The 18,138-nt window shown below is 32.5% G+C and overlaps 2 protein-coding genes across 2 annotated transcripts; one reads left to right on the forward strand and one right to left on the reverse strand.

The window, feature by feature from the left end:
- Positions 1–1,863: 1,863 nt before the first annotated feature.
- On the forward strand, positions 1,864–8,847 carry Bm2542 (Uncharacterized protein; the record flags this gene model as incomplete). Its single annotated transcript, XM_001900495.2, has 17 exons — positions 1,864–2,148; positions 2,591–2,791; positions 3,045–3,121; positions 3,531–3,661; positions 3,854–4,099; positions 4,488–4,622; positions 4,841–5,001; positions 5,192–5,287; positions 5,357–5,467; positions 5,878–5,990; positions 6,180–6,323; positions 6,571–6,694; positions 7,097–7,233; positions 7,531–7,702; positions 8,056–8,249; positions 8,416–8,515; positions 8,572–8,847. 17 exons carry the CDS (start codon positions 1,864–1,866, stop codon positions 8,845–8,847), a joined length of 2,703 nt encoding a protein of 900 aa, XP_001900530.1.
- A 2,424-nt stretch (positions 8,848–11,271) lies between these two features.
- Bm5841 (Uncharacterized protein) lies at positions 11,272–16,646 on the reverse strand (the record flags this gene model as incomplete). The annotated part of the gene is made up of 3 exons (XM_043077135.1): positions 11,272–11,324; positions 12,477–12,648; positions 16,575–16,646. 3 exons carry the CDS (start codon positions 16,644–16,646, stop codon positions 11,272–11,274), a joined length of 297 nt encoding a protein of 98 aa, XP_042933069.1.
- Between the last annotated feature and the right edge of the window lie 1,492 nt (positions 16,647–18,138).

Below are 18,138 nucleotides of genomic sequence, written 5' to 3' on the forward strand. Positions count from 1 at the left end.
ACATTTGTTTAAACAATTCTAGATAATTTAATTTATGGTTAAATATTTCTGAAATTCTTTCAAAAATAAAACCTATAACTTTATAGTACATGTTTCTCTGTAGTCATGTCAGTGATTAATATTTTCATCCGATTATTCACTCAATTGAGCAATTGCTGATTTTTAAAGGATTTTCTCCCGGTATTTTTGCTGCCTCGTTCCATTGTTGGTGGGAGTTTAATAAAAATTGGTTGGGAAAAGAATAAACTATAGTATAATCAAAATTCGGGAGAGAATACATTAAGGATCAAATTTCAGTGAATTAAGTGATAAGAAAGATGGAAGTTGTTCTAAGACATCAGTTTGGCTTGCTTTCGACTAGATGTCAGGTGTTTATGTAATGCTAGGTTGTAGGTTCGTTAGTTTTATGGAATGTTAGCTGGATCTACTTTCCTATTCTGTCATTTTAAAATCTCATCATTAAATCTCTTTACGCCCTGGCGTATACCGCTTCGTTCTGAACTTAATTAAGACAAGTGTGATGCTGAAGTTTAAAGTTCAACACAAATTTTATAAATAAACGGCGGTAACACACGGCATCAGTTTGTGCACAAAAATTTCCGATTGCACTCAAATGCAAGTGAATAAAACTATTCGTAATCCACAACAATAAATGTGTTAATAGTCTGCTACGGTTGCATTGTTATCACTCGATATCACTGATATAAATGAACTAAATGTTTTGTTACTTTTGTAGGCTGTATCTTGTTCAGTAATATTATTTATTGCTTTATCTCCATATGAATACAGTTTATCGTTGTTCAACAGTTGAACAGTTCCACTATTTTAAGCCTTTTTTCTTCATAGGGATCTGATATATCTCAGCACATTTCTAAAGAGATTTTGTAATCATGTGCAAAGTTGCTGTATAATGAATAATAATTATTTTCAAACCATTTTACGCATCAATCTCAATCTGCTTAAGACACCATATAAAGAGCAGACGTGATACGTGAAGATATACCAAAGACATGTAAAGATACAGTTTGATATTTACGACACAACACGACGTAAATTGAGCAGAGATGGAGTTATCAGCAGTGCCAATAGAGTGAGATTCAAGATGACTAGAACCCCCTTCACAATAGGTCACGCATTTCATTTACTTTATCTTGGCATTACGGTTGGATAGCGCCTTCTGATATCCAGTGTTTCCTTCTTTATCCTTTCCGTTTCAGCAGTTCTATCATGTGATTGAAGAAACCGTCCTCTTACGCTGCTCTCTTCAGAAACACTTAGTGAGATGAATCAATATGACGGAAGTGCTCACATTAAAGACTTATCACAAAAGTCCGTTTTACTGTTTTTTATGGGCAGCTGTTGTTTACATAATGCCTGTTGAGAGTGCATTTCCTCAAATTATCATATCAGTGATTTCATAGTATGTAACCGAAAGGAACAAGTGAGCGTATGTATTCAGATTCGAAGAATCCCTCTACACATCGGCAAGTAGCACATTTCCATTTCTTTCCTCTCATAAAAGGGTACCGTATTTTTTTTCAATGTTTCTAAAAATACGCTTTAATATGGTTGCTATTATGTTTGATATTAGATGCGAGTATGAAGGTATAATGAGGGAACTAAAATTTTGAATTTCTGTTTGTGAATTTATTTTCTGGTATTATTTACTCTTCTTTTTAGTATTATTTAGAATAAGGGATAGAATTTCAGAAGTTTTGAGTAGAAGACTTATGTAATTTCATGTAATGATTTCCTAATTTGTATAAGTTTATTTATAACATCAAGATAATGCCGAAATGAATAAATTAAACATGTGGAAAAGACTATACACGTTCATTCTTTTGTGAAAATTTTCAGTTGGAAATGTTACTCATTGTTCCTCTTTTGCTAATATTTGAATTCGAATTTGGAAGAGTGGTACACAGCGATGAAAATTTTCATTTGGATAAATTCCTGTGGTATTTTCAATCTGCAAATGGCTCTATCCGAGGATTAGCTCGAGTGCCAGGAGATATCTACCAAGATTTACTCTTTGCAGATTATATTTCTGATCCGCTGTTAGGAGAGAACGATAGTTTGTTACGATGGATTCCACGGACAAATTGGATTTATTACACCACATTTACTATTCCTAAAAGTTGGAGCACGGTAAGTTTTTCCTAAGCCAGAAAAATTTTTGTGCCATTTTATATATATATATAATATACAATATAAAAATATAAATTTTATACAAATTTATATGAACAAAATGATAGCATTTCATGTCATGAGGATCACTTTACCAAAGATCTTCATGATGATTAACATAAATTCACTTCAAGTTGCACCAGTGTTGTTCAAGGTTATTTCAAATAATTTTACTGTACAGTAAGGTAAAATAAGGTAAAAATGAACCAGTAGAATGACAACTCTTTGTTAGCTTTTCCATCACCATTTTAGATTGAGCAAAATATAAAAATAAACGATAAAGCGAATAACGCAATAACAATTGGACAAAATCGCAATTATGATTGAAATAGTCCAGATTTCATTTCAGCATAAATAATTAAAATTTTTGTCAACATTGGATAAAATTTAATCAAAATTGAAGGTGAAAGCAATGTTATTGAATGCTGGTGGATTGGATACCGTGGCCGATGTATTTTTCAATGATGACTTAGTTCTCAAAACATACAATCAGTTCGTTTCCCATTTGATACCTTTAAAACAATGGAGAATTGGAAAAAACTATCTGCGGATCGAGTTTAAGTCGCCTATTATGTACGCGAAACAAAAATCTCAAGAGTATCAGGTTTAGTTTTTCATTTTGACAAGCTTCATATGCTCACTTACAAGCTCGACCTCATATTGAGCCTATGAATTAGGAGCACACTCAGAATTCACTGATATTTGATTTCGTAAAATTCTCAACTTTTCGTTCTTTGTAAACTAGCCATTTTCCAAGAAATTGAGCATCGAGCTCCTTTATTTGTTGCATAATAAATAAGCAAATTAGAAAATGTTGGACTTAAAGTTTGATTTTCTGATTTCAAATGATAATACAGGAACAATTTGGCCATACTGTCCCTCCTGTATGTCCAGTATCTGAATTCCAGGGTGAATGTCATATTAATTTCATAAGGTTTGTCTTTTCCTTTCATTATTCTCACTTTTATTTTAAATTAAGGGGTTCCTTCTCCATTTCATTGCCAGTTTGTCAGAAAAAATTTTGCTAGCTTCAAAGTAGCTTCAAATACTAAACTGTGAACACTCTTGACATATCGTTTGTAAAGATCTATAACTTGTTCGTCTATCAGATAGTTCTTTCAGTTCGTTCCAACGTTCCAATCTTAAATAATATTATCATGATTATACTTGATACTGTGGTACAACAGTGTGCATTATTTATCATAATAAAGATGGTGCAATGATGCTGTATAGTAGTCTATTTTATTTTGTTTACAATTACTGAAATAAAAGATTTAATAGGAGTTTGCTGTTAATTATACCTATTCCAAAATCTTTCATAATAACTTCGTCATCTTGTACAGGAAGACACAAGCAAGCTTCAGTTGGGATTGGGGACCTTCATTTCCAACAGTTGGCATTTGGCAGCCAATATCTGTCGAAGGAGTACATACGATATTTGTGGACAAGATATCAGCAGTAGTCTCATTTAAAAGTTAATTCATTTCTCTCATTTTCTTTATATTTTGCACAAAACATAGTTGTAATGATGATATAATAGAATCATTTCTATAGCATTTCATGTAATTCATCTACGAATTAGAATATTAGGAATTCGAGGGTATGTTTCTTACATTCTTCAATTTCTTTTCCGTCTAGTTGGAACTTTTGAGAAAATTTATTGCAGAGCAATACTTCATTGTTTCGGTGAGGATTACAGTATGGAGTGCAGTAAAAGTCAAAAATGCAAAAGTGACATTAGCATTGCCTGAAATTTCCATCACAAATCGGTTTACTATTTCAATTAATCCATTAAACCGAAATTTCGTAGAACGAAGAGTGTCAGTGCCTAATAATGTCGTTGAGAGATGGTGGCCAAATGGTAGCGGCAAGCAGAAATTATACAAATTAGTTGTCTCAGTGTCTTGTGAGGGTTCGTGGGAATTTTTCAAAAAATCAATTTCTGTGCTGAAATCAAAGTCAAGTTATGTGAAAGATTTGAAATCATTGAAATCAAGTCACTGCAATTTTATAGTTTAGTTATATATAGTATAGTTGCTTTTCAAATATTGTTTTTTTGAAGCAGTAACTAAACAAATAGGTTTTTGAAAGCAACTTACAACTATACTATGTATGTTTAAGTTTAGGACAGTAAATTTTGATGTAAAGTACTTGATATTTACATTATCTTAAGAATATTGAAGTAATGCAAGAGTATGTTTGCACTGATGTTGAAATCATTCTGGTGCTACTTGTTTTATTTGAAAATGATATGTTTTATTTTCGATTTCTATTCTTTTTTTACTTCTGATCATTTTCAGGACAAAAATTTGATAAAGAAATGCGAGTAGGATTTCGAACAGTTAGGCTTATCCAGGACTATGTAAATATCGAAAAACCCACACTAGGACGATATTTTTATTTCATGATCAATGATCGACCTATTTTCCTTAAAGGTTTTTCAATCAGTAGAAATTAAATGACGAAAAAATTTTCGGCAAATCGATACACGTTGCTGTTACATATCAATAAAGCTCGTTTGAAATAAAATCTTTAGAATTACGTGGTTTCCCAAATAAGCATTTTAGAGATAAAGCAACGTGTCGAAAATATGTTAGTTTGCTATGCTTTGCATTCTTTAAATCACTCGGATCTCAAATTACTTGAATTTCAGGCTCAAACTGGATTCCAGTATCAACATTTCCGGCTCGCAATCATCGTTTTAGAGAGAAATTTTTACTTGAGTCAGCCCGTGAATCAAATATGAATGTATTACGTGTATGGGGTGGTGGTCGCTATGAAAGTGATCACTTTTACACTTTAGCCGATGAACTGGTTAGATAAGCAGTATTGTACATCCATCTCATACCTTTGTCCTAACTCCTTTCGGATTAATTTACATTTTGGCTATTTCAATTATAACCAAATTTAAGGTCAATTTCAATGGAGTATCCAGTCGAACAAGTTTGGATGTTGCAGTTACTTTTACGCTGTTTTTCGACTGAAATAGATTTTAATGTTGCAGGGATTAATGATATGGCAGGATATGATGTTTGCATGTGCGTTATATCCGGTGGATAAAGAATATTTGAATAATGTTCAAGAGGAAGTAAATGCTCAGGTTGTTGCTTTGAAATAAAATTAATCTTTTTGATAAAATCAACTTAATTAGGCATGTGAAGTTTTACAGGTGGAGCGACTTCGACATCATCCCTCAATTTTCGTTTGGGCCGGAAACAATGAGAACGAATTAGGTGTTCGCCAGTGGTTCTTCGTGGCAAATTACTCTTTCACTGACTCAGTACTTCTTATTTAATGTTTTTCTAAATATAGCTTAAGTTATGGTTTTTGTCTCATAGCTTTGTAATCTTTCTATAATTACCATTAGCTGATTAAGTGGGCAGTCATTAATCTGGATCAAAATTAGCGACATACATCCTGCAGGGTTTACATGCATGCTTTGGTTACATGTTTGTTTTTGCCTGCTTGAAACTTCCGAGACATATCCCCTTCGCTTCATTATTTAATAGACTGGACTTATTTTGATAGTCTTCTTAAATACTTAAAACTAAAATGAACATTAGAAAAGGTCGGAATGCATTCAATTTAACAGTTTTTCCTTTCCCTGTTTATTTTCAAATAAAAATTTCGTCATCAATTTCAATCTTTTTTTTTTTTTTTTTTTTTGTATTCAAATATAATAATTTATAGGTATCAGACTATATGAAATTATATAATGAAACGATACGACCAATAATTGCTCGACTGGATGGTACCAGGCCATATCTGTTGTCCAGTCCAACAAATGGAATCGAGTCTGAAAAGTAATTTTTGCAATCATTACAGTTGTTTAGATGTCCACAACAAATTCCTCTGTATCACTGAAGAAACTGTTTCAACTCATCATTTGTTACTACAGTATTTTGTAATTAAAATACCATATTGATTAGTGCAAAAAATTGGTGTAAAAAGATATTTATATTAGTGCAAAAAAGTTTTTTGAAATCTCGTAGAGAAGGAGGTGTTGCGGAATATCCCGCTGATGAGAAATACGGTGATATCCACTTTTATAATGAAATCGATGATCTGTGGAAGGATTCGACTTATCAAATCCCACGGTGCTCTTCTGAATATGGTGTGCAGTCGTTCCCAAGAAAGTAAAAATGCTACTATGTATCTTATTATCTTATTTTATATAAAGATATAATGATGTTAGTTTGCTCTGTCGAAATATTTTTTTTAGAACTTGATGGTATTTTGATTTGGCCTTTGCGTTTGCTTTGTTCTTTTATCCTTTTCCTTTTCTTATATAATATTTTTATTTAAAGTAAGGAAAGAGAATAGGAGGGAAGAAAGAAAAAAGAGATTCTGATGCATTCACGATTGTTACGTAGTCCATTTCAGAGAAACGATGTTGAAATGGTTAAATGAAACAGATTGGTCCTATACAAGTAAAGCAATGAGGCGTAGGCAGCATCATCCTGGTGGATTCTTGGCTCAGCTTTCCATGATTTTTTCACATTTCAGAGTAATCAAAAAGTTCCTTATATATATATATATATATATTTACTCTAAGATGCTTTGCTAGGTATTATCAAAGGTCTCGAAGGCAAAAATGCTGTCAAATTATTAAATTCCTTCGTATCGCACATGGTTCCGATTTTTGGGCAGTGCTATGGTCAGCTACAATCTTATGGTTAGCTAATGACTTATAAGATACGGAAAAATAAAGTTAGAGAACCAGAGAAAGCTCAATAAAAGGCCAAATAAATTGAATGATCTTTAATCCTAAAGGCTTAAATCTGTGCTTGAGCTTAACATGCAAAAAGCTCTGGGTAATGGTAAGATAGTAAGTATGGGTATTATTAATATTTAATGTTAGTCGACGGAAATTTTATCTGTAGGCTGTTAGTAAGATATTTAGTTGCAGATTCCAAACGAATGTGGGAAGATAATTAACGGAGACTGTGTATATCTGAGGACGAAGAAGTTCATGGACCGTTTCGTATACTTGTCCCAATTCCACCAAGCGATTACATATCAAGTGCAGACGGAGCATTATCGAAGGTAAACCTTACGGAACGAGAATTATAAAGTTGCATACTGGCAAGTAAAACGGAAACTAAAGTAGTACATTAATAGTAGTACTAAAAGCAAAAAGTTGGGACAAGGAGGTGTGGTAGAAGGTTTAGGAGTGATAAAAATGTCAGGATTTCATTTCATTTTAGGCTTCATTATGCTTCGCTATCAATAGCCTAATTTTTTTTCTCTCTCTAAGAATTTTTTTTTCTTTCTTTTAAAAAGTTAAAAAGGTTGGACAGATGATCAACTATAATAGGGAAGTATGATAGAAAGAAGTTTAAGATGGCGTGGACGATTGACGAAAGATAGTCGTGGTAATACGATGTGTGCTCTATACTGGCAATTGAATGATCTATGGGCAGCACCAACTTGGTCAACAATCGATTTTGAACTTTCATGGAAACCCGCTCAGTATTTTGCTCGTCGATTCTTTGCACCAGTTATTCTTTCTGTAGTGAGTCATGATTTTCTTTCACTTTATTTGGTAATAAATCTGTTATCATCATTTAATGCATATATGGTATCATTTTAATCACTAAATTACGCAGGCAACCACTTGATTTTGATTAATCTAAGAGAACAAATCTGAAAAAAAAAAAGATTTCTTGTCTGTGCTTTGTCGGGCTGCTTCTCATTAAAGAGCACTGGAATATATCTGTGAAATCACTTATAATAACTCATATGAAACCATTTATAATACTCATCTTTGATATATTCTATTTCCAGCTAATTTGCTTGGATGATAAATTAGGTATGAATTGTTGAGATTTTTGCTTTTGGTCTTTCATTTCAAGAAATATTTTGTAGGCAGTAGACGAAAACGTCCACATGTTCGCTATATCAGATCTAATAAAACCAATATCCAACGCAACAGTGGTCTTGGAAGTTTTCTGGTTTGATGGGTTCTTTCCAGTTTACTCATTTAAACGAGAAATTAGTTCAATTCCTCCGCAGTCATCTACTGAAATTTCTATCGATGAAGCCATTTCCGACGGAATAAGGTTTGCCTCATTTCGTTTAGTCCCTTATTTTCTGAGAATTCCACAAAAGTCTATGTTTGTTACATACATTAACGCTAAAGACCGTTAGTTACAATCGATATTATTTCAAGTCTGGAAAGTTTGGTCGTCCAGAATATGCTTTTCAAACTCCTTGTTATTTTTGCAGGAAGAGAAATAACCAGTACATTTTGCGAGGAAGGTTGTTGTCAAATAATGGTACTCAAATTGGTTATGATACCGTTCATTTGCCTGATAAGCTGTTTAAGGTAGGAAAAGTTTCACTGTTCGCAAAATTTTATTGCCTTACTGAAACTTATTTCAGATAGATGAAGTGAATTTCGGAAAAGTTTGGATTCGAGAACTGCAGAGGAAAAATGATATGTTGTATGAGCTGAAGCTGGAAGCTGACAAACCATCACCTTTCGTATATATGGAGTTAGCTCTAGGCCTAACTGGATGGTTTTCTGACAATGCATTCACGATGACCGAACCGAAAAAGACATTGGTGCTGTCTTTGTTCAAGACACCTGGACGTCAACTGACCCAAAGCGATATCACCATTTGTTCATTACGTGATTGTGGCAAAGCTAACGCATAAAACTTAATTTTTTTTTCATATATCAGCAGACAGTTTAATAAATTGAACCCTTGAAAAGCCATGAAAATGAAACTGCTGCATCAATGACCACATTACATATGATCTTCTTCGTCATTCAGTATGGCACTTCTTCCGGTAGAAAACGACTTCGTGACGACAAAGATTTTTTGAAAAAAGCTGGTGCTAGTGCCACAATACTATTCCGCCAATTACAATTACATGAAGGAACAACATGAGAATGATTAGTGTTAGTGGGATCACCATTAGTAAAAGTAAGTAAACAAAATAAATAAACACCTGCATAAAAAAGGGAGCACTTTGGTTACGTAAAGGTAAAAACCATTCTCATTTGTATTTACGTAATACATTGTGCCTACTTTGACAATATTTGGGTCAAAAGAGGTCAAAAAAAATTCCTAGTAGCTACCTTATATATCGTTAGGATGATAACTTTTCGTGTTATTCTCCAAAAGGAGAGTTTTATTTGGATGCAGAGCGGAAGGAATTTAATTTTTAACTGAGATAGAATCCTTTCGTTCTTTCGATTAGCTTATGGTTACACTATAAATAAAGTCTATATTCTCCTGCTCCTTTGTATACATATTATAAAACCAACTAAGTATACAACTGAAACGGATTTTTGCCTTCTTTCCTCTCTGCTCACTTCTCAGTATCATGACCTACAGGAAGATATTCTTCTTTTCCTTCTCAATTCGATAATAACTTGAATCCAGAAGTATCTAAAATACTCTTCCATATTAACTTTATGATTTGTCCCCTACGATAGGCAATTTCGACAAATGTTCGGATTTGTTGCATAATTGCCTAACTTTGATGTAAAATGATAGTCTAATGAATTTAAATGATTTAAAAGTTAGTGGCATAAAAAAGAGAAGAAATGAAAGAAGTAAAAAATAATTCCCACCCAATTTGATTCTTCAAGTAACCATCAGAGAATTACAATTTTGTAATTTCTATCACCCAAAATAAAATGAACAGCTTACTCTTCTTATTTTTTTTTTTTTTTTTTAGTTCTTATTTTACTAGAGTTAGGTTCTTTGATTAGAAATTCGCGAAAGTGTCTATTTATAAACAATTTGCCTTAAACTTCTAGCACAAATTGTCCTTTTTGATGATTTTTTTAGTAGAAAAAGCATTTCATTTAAAAGCGTTACGATTGACATAGAATTATGAAACGTCTAATGAATTCTGGATTCAACTTATTTCTATTGAGCTGACACTGAAATGGTCGAGCAATATATCTGACTTTTTTATGAAAGAAACAGGTCCCTAAATATTTTTTCTTAAAAGGAATTTATGTCATAATTGTTTCATAGCGGAAGTATTTAAAAGTTTTTGACATGATTTACAGATGCCTTTTACTCCACTCTCTCGTTTTATTCCAAAGTCTTTCATCAAAGATGACTAACTACCAGATAGGAATCAATATATTCAGCATTATGATTGATGTAGAATTATAAAACGAATTACGAAAGAAACGCATATGTGTGAATAGAATGATGGCACAGTTCAATTCCTCACTATCAAATTGAAATTTCAACAAGTTTCATTCGGTGCACTCACAAGAATTGAGAATCAGTAGTCATTAAACCATTACGGCGTTCCAGTTGACAAAATACGTCTCAGAATACAAAAACAGCCACGTATATTGCAACTTTTTAGCCTACCGATAAATCAAATCACCAAATTTTGCCCATGAACTTGAAAGATTTACCAATCTAAATGCTACTAAGGTTAGGATAAGTTAAAGAACACTTTTGGTTGTGGAAAAAAACATACCCATGAACCCTTTCTTTCTGCTCTCTTCTTTTGATTAGGAAATGGAATGACCTCAACCATATGCTTCGTTCCTTTCTTATTATTTCAATTGTTTAATTAGCTTATTTACTTGAGTGGCATGAAATGACACACGTACGACTCATTCCCTTCATATCGCATTTATTTATTATGTATGATATCTTCTTTGCTGAAATGATGAATATAGATAATGAATATATCCTTCAGCGATTGGTAAGCATAATCGATGACTGAGTGATGCATACATACACAACAAAGAAAATTTGGAAATAAAATGAGACGATTGTATAGAATTTTGGTAAGATGTCACTTGGATAATATACGTCAAAAAATTTAGGTAACGAACTTTCTTTATTCTCTTCCCTTTCGAAAATAGCACATTATATAAAGTTAACAATTAAGATTTAAATCAACTGAACTGATATCAAACCAGTATAGATCCAAAAATAGTGTAAGTCCCTTATCGTACAAAGTAAATGAATATATTAATGAAGTGAAATAATAAAATTAAGCCAAATGATATATAATGAAAAAACACGATTTGCTTCACAAATATCATTCTTCTATCTGTTTCTCATGGGAATTGTGTCAAAGGAAAAACTCTTTTCAAGCTGATATCTTCGCTGGACATTTTACTTCACCAGTTATCGGATTTCTGTCTGAAATTCAGATCGAACTTTTAGAATGCGTTCCTGGAACAAAGAGTTTTTTCAAGTCGAATTTCCGATTAAAATTTTCGCAACTTTTACAAAATTATTTTAAAAAGTATACAAAAAATTTCTTGAGGTCAGGAGAGAAATTTGCTACTAATATAGATATAGATATGCAAATGCCCTTGAAAACAAATATTACGGTGAAAATGCAAATATTAAATTGACTTCACACTTCCTGACCTCAAAAAAGATCATCACTCATGCGAATAATCACAATCACTCTGGAAAGGTTATATTTTCTTGTAATTTCAATATAATAAAAAATGAATGCATATCCTGCACTTTATAAAAATAGTCGTTTATTAAAAAAAAAAAAAAAAAAAACCTAGTAATCTAACAGTCTTAGAAAGAACTAGGATCACGATTTAATTTAGTAATCACAAGTAAATCTTTCTTTTCATTCGTTTACTCATTCTTCACTGAAGGGAATAACAATCGACCTGATCATGATTAAAATCAAGAACTTCGATAAGGATCTTTGTGAACATATACGGTAAGACAATTTTCAGAAAGTAATGGACGAGATGGCTGATAAATCACTTTAAAGAATCAATTCTCGCAATCTTTTGTTCGACACTGTTGGTTTTGTAAATAGTTGAAATTCACTGTGCTACAAAACGATTTACTTATGATCTTGTCGCAACTAATGTACAAGTAAAACTGTTCCACAAACTGTAAGCAAACCGGGAAAGCAGTGGTAGTTAAACGAATAGACTGGACGGAACGAGTTCAATTTAATTGATATTATAAGACATTTTCAGCGTCACATAATTTCCTCAATTTCACATAATGACAGCTGTGAATTTATTTCAGATGGCAGGTACAAACACGTACAAACAAATGATGGTGTTCAGAAGCAGAAACGAAGTTTCAAAAATTGAATTTTGCTTCTTAAAATGTGTAGTTCATTTAATGGCAGCCTATAATTACGCTATAATTACAAATACCAAATACTGCCTTTTAAAAATTGGGCGTGACGTTTCATTTCTGAAAAACGATGAAAATATAAGTTGTGAACAATGTAAAGTAAATATAATGAACAGTGTAGAATTTCTCTAGCCTAAACATTCCATCCGAAGGAATAACCTGAAAGCTAACCAAGTACAGGTATTGTCTTTTTAGGTGTTCGAGTAGGCGATTCAGATGCATTATTCTCAAAAATTGACGATCTGAAAGTATTTGAAACTTTCTTGGAAGGCGTCACTTGCTCCACATTAATACCAAAGATACGTTCACGTGTGTTTGTTGATGGACCGTTGCGTTTCGGGGTCTGCAATCAAGTGCACTCATGCAATCAAATGCAAAAGGACAAAAAGTTTTTTTAAGCTAACTCGATAATAAAAAATTTGTTTATTTAAATAACAATTTGTTTTTTCACTGCCGAGTATATTTTTCATTTTTTGTACTGTATATATTTTCCGAAAAAAAGAAAGTTTGGTGGCACAAAGCTCGATATATTGGAAGTTGCGAACTGACCAATAATAAGGAAATTTTCAAATTTTAAGTTCCTAAACTATCAAAAACTTGTTTAGGCACAACGATGCATAATTCTTTTAAGAAAAGTTGAGTGAATATTATTTGAAGTCTTTAATTTTATCTCGCTAATTAATAATTGCATTATCAAATTTCAGTGAAACAAATTCTCTTAATAAAGAAAAAAAAAAACCATTTATAGTAATTGTATGTCTTAGAGCAAATTAAACTTAAAACATCATTGACTGTTACAGCATCTCTTCTCCTACCTTGGAACACTTGTACAGTTCTTTTTTTCCCAGTTTTACTCCAGTTTAGCAAATATTTCTTCCACATTGCAACGAATCATCCTTTTCAGCCACTTTTTTCTTTATACATTGCAATTAACTGACAATTATCAAAACTGATCATGTTAGGAGTGTTATGCGCTACATTCCAATGTCACTATCACGGCTAACGTGTATCTTAAACAAGCAAGTATGACCAAGTCTAAGAAAAAACTTACCGTTGTTTAAATTAATTTTTATTAATTCATCTTTTTTTCTATTAATTTTCGTCTTTTTTTTACTAATTCAACCAATCTTCTAAAGTTTAGTTTAGTTTTAATCATGGCATACTTCAGCTAAGTTATTTAATTTTTCTCCGTTTTTAAAAAATAAAGCCTCTATCATTATCCCAATTATCAATACCTTTAAGGAAAGAAGCCCCAATTTGTAATTTACTCGCACCACCTTAATAATTCCAATTTAAGGCCAAACAAGCTTATCTTTGTTAGTGACAATCCCTCCAATATTCATTTCGAGGATGGACTCAATTTCTTCGCTGGTTGTTGATTCTGTTTCTTCACTAACTGGACCTTTCTAGCCATTATGAAATTGAAGATCATACAGCTCAAGCAGATAGTTCTAGACACTACGGCAATTACTTTTATGAATCTGAAGACATTATCTGAATAGTAATTGCAGGATCACGTCAAGAATGCGCAGGATATTACGGTTGGTACTTGGTGATTCATAATAATAAATTAGTAAATTTTTTGCTGTATTCCCTTATTTTCGAATTAGTGTAAACGATTCATATTATTCACTGTGTATTCATTGAGAAGGGATGAAACTACCTTCTCGAAAAAAGGAAAGAAAGCATGACGAGTATGCAAATTTCGTTTTGTTTTCGTGCAAACAATTTTTGATAGGAGTCAACTAACTTTTAAACTTAAGCTGTATTTGAAAATGTTTAACAATTATTGAAGATTATAAAGACAGCCAATGAGAGATGCAAAAACTCCTGATAAATATTTAAATTAAATTACTACTAAACAGTCCTCGGTATAGAACAACTCACAAAACAATTTACAGTACTGACAGATTCATCTGGGTTTTCGCTGTTTCAAAATATCCGAATAAATAAGATAGAATATATGGGGCTAAAATGTTAGCAGAAGACTTTGCGTTTCAAAAAAACGACATAGAATATTATAAGCATTTAAATGATCCTAATACTAGATCCAAATTTCTTATTTTTTCATATATTTCATTTCAATTAGTTTAATAACTAAAAATAAGTGGCTTTACAGAAATTTCTTTTTTTGCTCATTAGCAGGCTAAATGCGGGAAAGAGATATGGTGGAAAATGAGGAAAGTATGCAAATAGTGCAAAAAGTGAATCTTAGTATTCCTATTTTCCAGATGTTTCTGGAAGAGAAGTCTGAAAGATTCTAAGTGCAAAATTCTAACAGGTCAATTACCCGTTGTAATAGTGGGCCTATTATCAAGTAAGAGTTACCGATTTTTATAAACAAACAGTGTAATTCTTAGTTGCGTGACAAAAACTGAACAAATGAGCTTTATATTAAAGTTTAATGAAGATTAGTATAAAACCAATACCATAGAGACATTCAATTAAAAACCTAACTAGTGAGACAGTAATGCATTTTATATTTGCTGTCTTTATTGTACTAGTAATATTAGTAAGAATAGAAATAATAGAATGAGTTTTACCATCGAAATCCTGATCCGATAGTATTCAGTAATTCATTCACCCTATACTTTAGAAATGTTTGTGTTGTAAGCCGAAGAGACAATAAATATGAAAAAAAAAAAAAAAAAAACAACAAGCGCTGTTGAAAGTTTTGGATCAATATGCACATTTTCGTTTCCTATTCTATGCAAATATGATAAGTACTTTTTTATTTCTGTAATTATTTCCTGGAGTAAATGCATGAATAACTAACTGATTGCCATTCATCGCAAATACTTTTCTCACGATTGTTGTGCAAAAATGCATGACAAATTATCTAAGTATCCGTTTTATGGCCTTTGTTACTTTCAGCTTCTGATGATAAACTATCTCAGCGAATTCATAAACATTTTTAAAGTGGTTTCCAGGACATGTTTCACACTTTCTCAATATACCATTTTACCATTGCACTCTAGTTCACTGCTATATTTCTTTGTAGTTAGGAGCTGAAAACTTCTGGTTTATTAGCTTTCTGGTGAGACAATAATTCATAAGTTTGCACAGAAATGCCCCACTTAAAAGGGAATTATTCTCAAGAAAAGGATTCCGGTTGGTCTAAAAATATATTGGAAGTAAATATACTCGGAAATAAACATTATTCAAATGAACCGGGCCAATTAAATCAACTTAAGATTTTAAATGACCTCATTTTTCATATCAATCATTTAAAATTTTAACTCAATTTATTCTCCCTCTGTAAACAAATATACATATAATAATACATATTCAGAGATTTGTTGACATAATATAGCTCCGGTTCTAAACGGATTATGTTACTGCTGTTGTGTTTTGTTGTTGTGTCCCTTCTTTAATAGCCTATAGCGGCAGGCCTTTCAATAACAATCGCTAGTAGCAAGTGTACAAACATGGTCCTGTCAACTTTAAAGGAAAGCTAAGTCAACAAATTCTAGAGAATGCTTTAAAACAAGAATAATCCTTCCTGATAATAATTCAATGTCCCTCCAAAATGTTGACTCAAAACAACATCTTTTGAAAATAATATACGAAGATTAGATTAAAGCTTATTAGCTGAATTCAGACAAGACTACCAAGAAGGCAATTAATAGTAATAAAGAAGATTGGACAACTGTAAAAATTAAAAATAAACTGGACAATTATTGCGAATAGTATAGCATTGGAGATGAGACAAATATCTCACTAAAGCAGTAAAAGAAAATTATTATCTTTTTACGTACCACTTCTCTCCCTCTCTCGCTCTCCTGTCAAAATCTGCTTAATGAATTCAGAAAATTCATAAACAATTCGTTACGCTATATTTAGCGTTACAGTCCAGAGGGATGATTAGTACCAAGAAATTTTCAAGCTTGAACACACTGTTTACTGACCATACGGACTGGACAGTCTGAACAAATCGACAGTGAATAAAACGAATAATAAGACGATTTCACAGTAATTATGAAGAAACAAATACTTAAATGTATATTTAAATGCAAGCGTCTACCTCCAGCTGATGCCACGAAAAAGGAAAAAGATGAGTCACCGCTAAACTAAACTTAAAACGAGTGATAATTTCCATGTAGTTAGGATTAAGATTAAGCGAAGGTTATGACGTACTCCTTCGTGCATACAAATTCCAATAAAATCTGTTCTATTGTGGATCCAGCCTTATGAATTTGTAATTAGCAATGTTTTGTCGGCATATCTGATGTGAATATAAAGCGACAAACAAAACAAAAGGAAACATACGTTATGATTGATTGCATGGCTGTTTATTATTGTACCATTAGTAGAATTGGTGGTGCTGTTGCTGTCCGACATTAATACTCAGAAGAGACAGACACTAGTTATAGCAATGATTGAGCACTCTCTCAGCAGCTAAAATTTAACATTTAAAGCTCTAAAAAGTTGGAATTACATCAACAGTGGCTCAAATGGAGCATTTCTTATGAGTCGGAAGATACAACTTTCTGGAAAATCAAGTTAAATTAAACAATTTCTAAGCTGAACTCCGACTACTATTTAATATGAGAGAATGAAACAAAGAAGGAGTGTGTCTCCTTCCGCCTCTCTCACAATAGGATGAATGAAGTTTGAGCTCCAAAGGGATGGACGGACAATTGTTTGTCTTTTCCTCCTTCCATTTTGACGTGGATAGACGGGCGCATTGGGTAGATTGTGCCTTCCAATTGTTCGTCTCCGTCGAATTTTAAAAGCCCATAGAAGGGGGAGGGGAGATGTTAATTGGTTGTCGAGACACTACTCCACTCATACGCCCCACTCTACCCCTTCAGGCTGATAGTAGAGCGGTTGAGTTCCCTCCTCGCTGTTAACTGCATCCTACAAGGATATCGCGGATGGGTAATGGTCCAATACCGCTCAGTCCGCTAACTTTACAAAGTATTCATCTTAATGAAACACTTTGGAATAGCAAAAGAATGAACTACATGGGCAGAAGCGCAATAAATGTCGATTTTAATCCAGCGGTAAGAGACAACGACTGCTAATATCACATTAACAAAACCGCCAGAAGTTCTATTAGATGACCAAATAACAGAACTGATTATTGTTATGCTTATAATTCTAGTGCTAGTCATCAGAATCAACTGAGATTACCCATATTCATTCAGCTGATCAACCAAACAATCAGTCATTAACCAGAACCATTTTTAAATGTGACTCAGTCATTTGCTTATCACTAAAGTTTGAATGAAATTAAAAGATCGATTGATAACAGTGATGTTCAGGAGGTTGATTATTTCACATTAAAAACACTAAGCATGGCAGTTTAAAATATCTTCAAACAAACGGTAGAGATGTCATGTTCTGTAGTCACGGTATATTTGCAGTACTTCATCCTTAGAACTTACTGGCGCATATTCACGTGGAGTAAGAATATTGACTCAGATTGAATAAGCTTCGCACAACAATTTTTCTTCTCCTCACAACCTATGTTTCCCGAAAATGACTCGTAATGAGTTATTTAATGAATAATTTTCTTGCATTATACAACAAAGTGGAAGATATCGTTTGATGCAAATGTGTAACAGTATAAAATTACTTCCCTATATCTAGATCCACATAACACAATTACTGTTTTGCTTTTATTACCGAAATTGTGGTCGATTAAAATTTGAAACGATCTTCCAAAACACAAGTGTTATTGAACCAAAAAAAAAAAAAAACTTAAATTCAATTGCTTCAGAGTAAGAATGCGAAATAGTTTCAAATCAAATGCAAATTTTAAACCAGCTTGAATCACATCCAAAACTTTATTTTACATTCATTGGCGTATTAAGGACCAGAAAAAAAA

Source organism: Brugia malayi, assembly GCF_000002995.4.
Source record: "Brugia malayi strain FR3 genome assembly, contig: Bm_v4_Chr1_scaffold_001, whole genome shotgun sequence".
Taxonomy (NCBI): domain Eukaryota; kingdom Metazoa; phylum Nematoda; class Chromadorea; order Rhabditida; family Onchocercidae; genus Brugia; species Brugia malayi.